Source organism: Salmo salar, unplaced genomic scaffold (assembly GCF_905237065.1).
Source record: "Salmo salar unplaced genomic scaffold, Ssal_v3.1, whole genome shotgun sequence".
Lineage (NCBI taxonomy): Eukaryota > Metazoa > Chordata > Actinopteri > Salmoniformes > Salmonidae > Salmo > Salmo salar.
In genome coordinates, this window is record NW_025547904.1 from 29319 (window position 1) to 32500 (window position 3182).

At 49.6% G+C, this 3182-nt stretch overlaps 1 protein-coding gene across 1 annotated transcript in view; it reads left to right on the plus strand.

The window, feature by feature from the left end:
* Positions 1 to 479: 479 nt before the first annotated feature.
* LOC123732499 (annexin A5-like) overlaps positions 480 to 3182 on the plus strand; it is a gene marked incomplete at its 5' end in the record, with an annotated part of 19205 nt that continues 16502 nt past the window's right edge. The window contains 4 exons of the mRNA XM_045711699.1: positions 480 to 564; positions 655 to 749; positions 2084 to 2197; positions 2282 to 2372. Of these exons, the coding sequence (XP_045567655.1) occupies positions 480 to 564; positions 655 to 749; positions 2084 to 2197; positions 2282 to 2372 (385 nt within the window). The remainder of the gene's footprint in view (positions 565 to 654; positions 750 to 2083; positions 2198 to 2281; positions 2373 to 3182) is intronic.

The window sequence follows — 3182 nt, forward strand, 5'->3', positions numbered from 1 at the left end:
CCACACGTTCATTACATTAGTAGGTCTGGGACTACACCACTTTATACTGTCAACAGGTTCATTACATTAGTAGACTGGGACTACACCACTTTATACTGTCCACAGGTTCATTACATTAGTAGGTCTGGGACTACACCACTTTATACTGTCCACAGGTTCATTACATTAGTAGACTGGGACTACACCACTTTATACTGTCCACAGGTTCATTACATGAGTAGACTGGGACTACACCACTTTATACTGTCAACCCTGAACTACTTTACCCACAGTCCTCTCTGTTCTACCCTAAACTACTTTACCCACAGTCCTCTCTGGTCTACCCTGAACTACTTTACCCACAGTCCTCTCTGGTCTTCCTTAAACTACTTTACCCACAGTCCTCTCTGGTCTACCCTGAACTACATTACCCACAGGCCTCTCTGGTCTACCCTGAACTACATTACCCACAGTCCTCCTCTGTGTCTGTTCTCTGATAGGCTGGTCGAGGCAGTGTGAGAGCCAGTGGAAACTTCAACGCCAACCAAGATGCAGAGACGCTCTACAAGGCCATGAAGGGACTGGGTCAGTGGTGGGTGTGGTCTGAATATTATGCAGACGGAGTGAGTAACCACGGCACCAAAGATTTGACTATGGTGTTTGTTGTTGCCATAGGAACCGATGAGGATTCCATCATGAAGTTGTTGACGTCTCGTAGCAACAGCCAGAGACAGCAGATCAAAGCTGCATACAAGACCCTGCATGGCAAGGTCAGAACACAACCACAATACAACCACAACCACAATACAACAACAACCACAATACAATACAACCACAATACAACCACAATACAACCACAATACAACCACAATACAACCACAACCACAATACAACCACAATACAACCACAATACAACCACAATACAACCACAATACAACCACAACCACAATACAACCACAATACAACCACAATACAACCACAATACAACCACAACCACAATACAACCACACTACAACCACAATACAACCACAACAACAATACAACCACAACACAACCACAATACAACCACAATACAACAACAACTCAACCACAACCACAATACAACCACAATACAACCACAATACAACCACAATACAACCACAATACAACCACAACCACAATACAACCACAATACAACCACAATACAACCACAACACAACCACAACACAACCACAATACAACCACAACCACAATACAACCACATCACAACATAACTAGGGATATTATTCCAACATCCAAACAGACCATAGTATTCTATAACCAGTGTAACAGCTCACATAATATAATGTAAAGTATAGAGTAAGGTGTCTGTAATATAATAAACATGGAGAAACTGGTGGAGGGAGAGCCAAGATGGAGGACTGGTGGATTCAACACCCTGGTGGGGGGAGAGCCAAGATGGAGGACTGGTGGATTCAACACCCTGGTGGAGGGAGAGCCAAGATGGAGGACTGGTGGATTCAACACCCTGGTGGAGGGAGAGCCAAGATGGAGGACTGGTGGATTCAACACCCTGGTGGGGGGAGAGCCAAGATGGAGGACTGGTGGATTCAACACCCTGGTGGAGGGAGAGCCAAGATGGAGGACTGGTGGATTCAACACCCTGGGGAGGGAGAGCCAAGATGGAGGACTGGTGGATTCAACACCCTGGTGGAGGGAAATGTGGATTCATTATTATTATTATTGTCTCCTTCACTTGTCTGTTTTGGACCTGTTGGAGCTTAGAGCATAAGAATGTCACTGTTCCCTGTAATTACATCTGTGATCCTGTGCATGTGACTAATAAACTCATCTAATGTAATCTACAACCACAACACAACCCTCTCTCTCTCCTCCCCTCTCTCTCTTCCTCTCTCTCTCTCTCTCCTCCCCTCTCTCCCTCTCTCTCTCTCTCTCTCCTCCCCTCTCTCTCTCCCTCCCTCCCTCTCCCTCCCTCCCTCCCTCCCTCCCTCCCTCCCTCCCTCCCTCCCTCCCTCCCTCCCTCCTCCCTCCTTCTCTCCCTCCCTCTCTCTCTCTCCCTCTCCCTCCCTCCTCCTCTCTCTCCTCCTCGTCCTCCTCTCTCCAGGACCTGGTAGGTGATCTGCAGGGGGAACTGGGGGGAAAGTTTGAGACTCTGGTGGTGGCTCTGATGACTCCGCCCATCCTCTACGATGCGACATCGCTACGGAACGCCATCAAGGTATTTGTCCTAGGACTAGTGATGTCATATCCTGTGAGTGACGGCGTGATGTCATAGTGACTGTGTGCTGATGTCACGGTGTAGGGGGCGGGGACCGATGAGAAGGTGCTGATTGAGATCCTGTCTTCTAGAACGGCCCAGCAGGTTAAGGACATCATTGCTGCCTATCGCCAGGGTAACACACACTGCTGTCTATCGCCAGGGCAACACACAGACACACACAGATACACTGCTGCCTATCGCCAGGGTAACACATACACACACTGCTGTCTATCGCCAGGGTAACACACACACACACTGCTGCCTATCGCCAGGGTAACACACAGACACACACAGATACACTGCTGCCTATCGCCAGGGTAACACACACTGCTGCCTATCGCCAGGGTAACACACACTGCTGCCTATCGCCAGGGTAACACACACTGCTGTCTATCGCCAGGGTAACACACACACACACACACACTGCTGCCTATCGCCAGGGTAACACACAGACACACTGTTGCCTATCGCCAGGGTAACACACAGATACACTGCTGCCTATCGCCAGGGTAACACACACTGCTGCCTATCGCCAGGGTAACACACACTGCTGCCTATCGCCAGGGTAACACACACTGCTGTCTATCGCCAGGGTAACACACACACACACACACGCTGCCTATCGCCAGGGTAACACACAGACACACTGTTGCCTATCGCCAGGGTAACACACAGATACACTGCTGCCTATCGCCAGGGTAACACACACTGCTGCCTATCGCCAGGGTAACACACACTGCTGTCTATCGCCAGGGTAACACACAGACACACACAGATACACTGCTGTCTATCGCCAGGGTAACACACACACACACTGCTGCCTATCGCCAGGGTAACACACACTGCTGCCTATCGCCAGGGTAACACACACTGCTGTCTATCGCCAGGGTAACACACACTGCTGCCTATCGCCAGGGTAACACACACACACACCGCTGCCTAT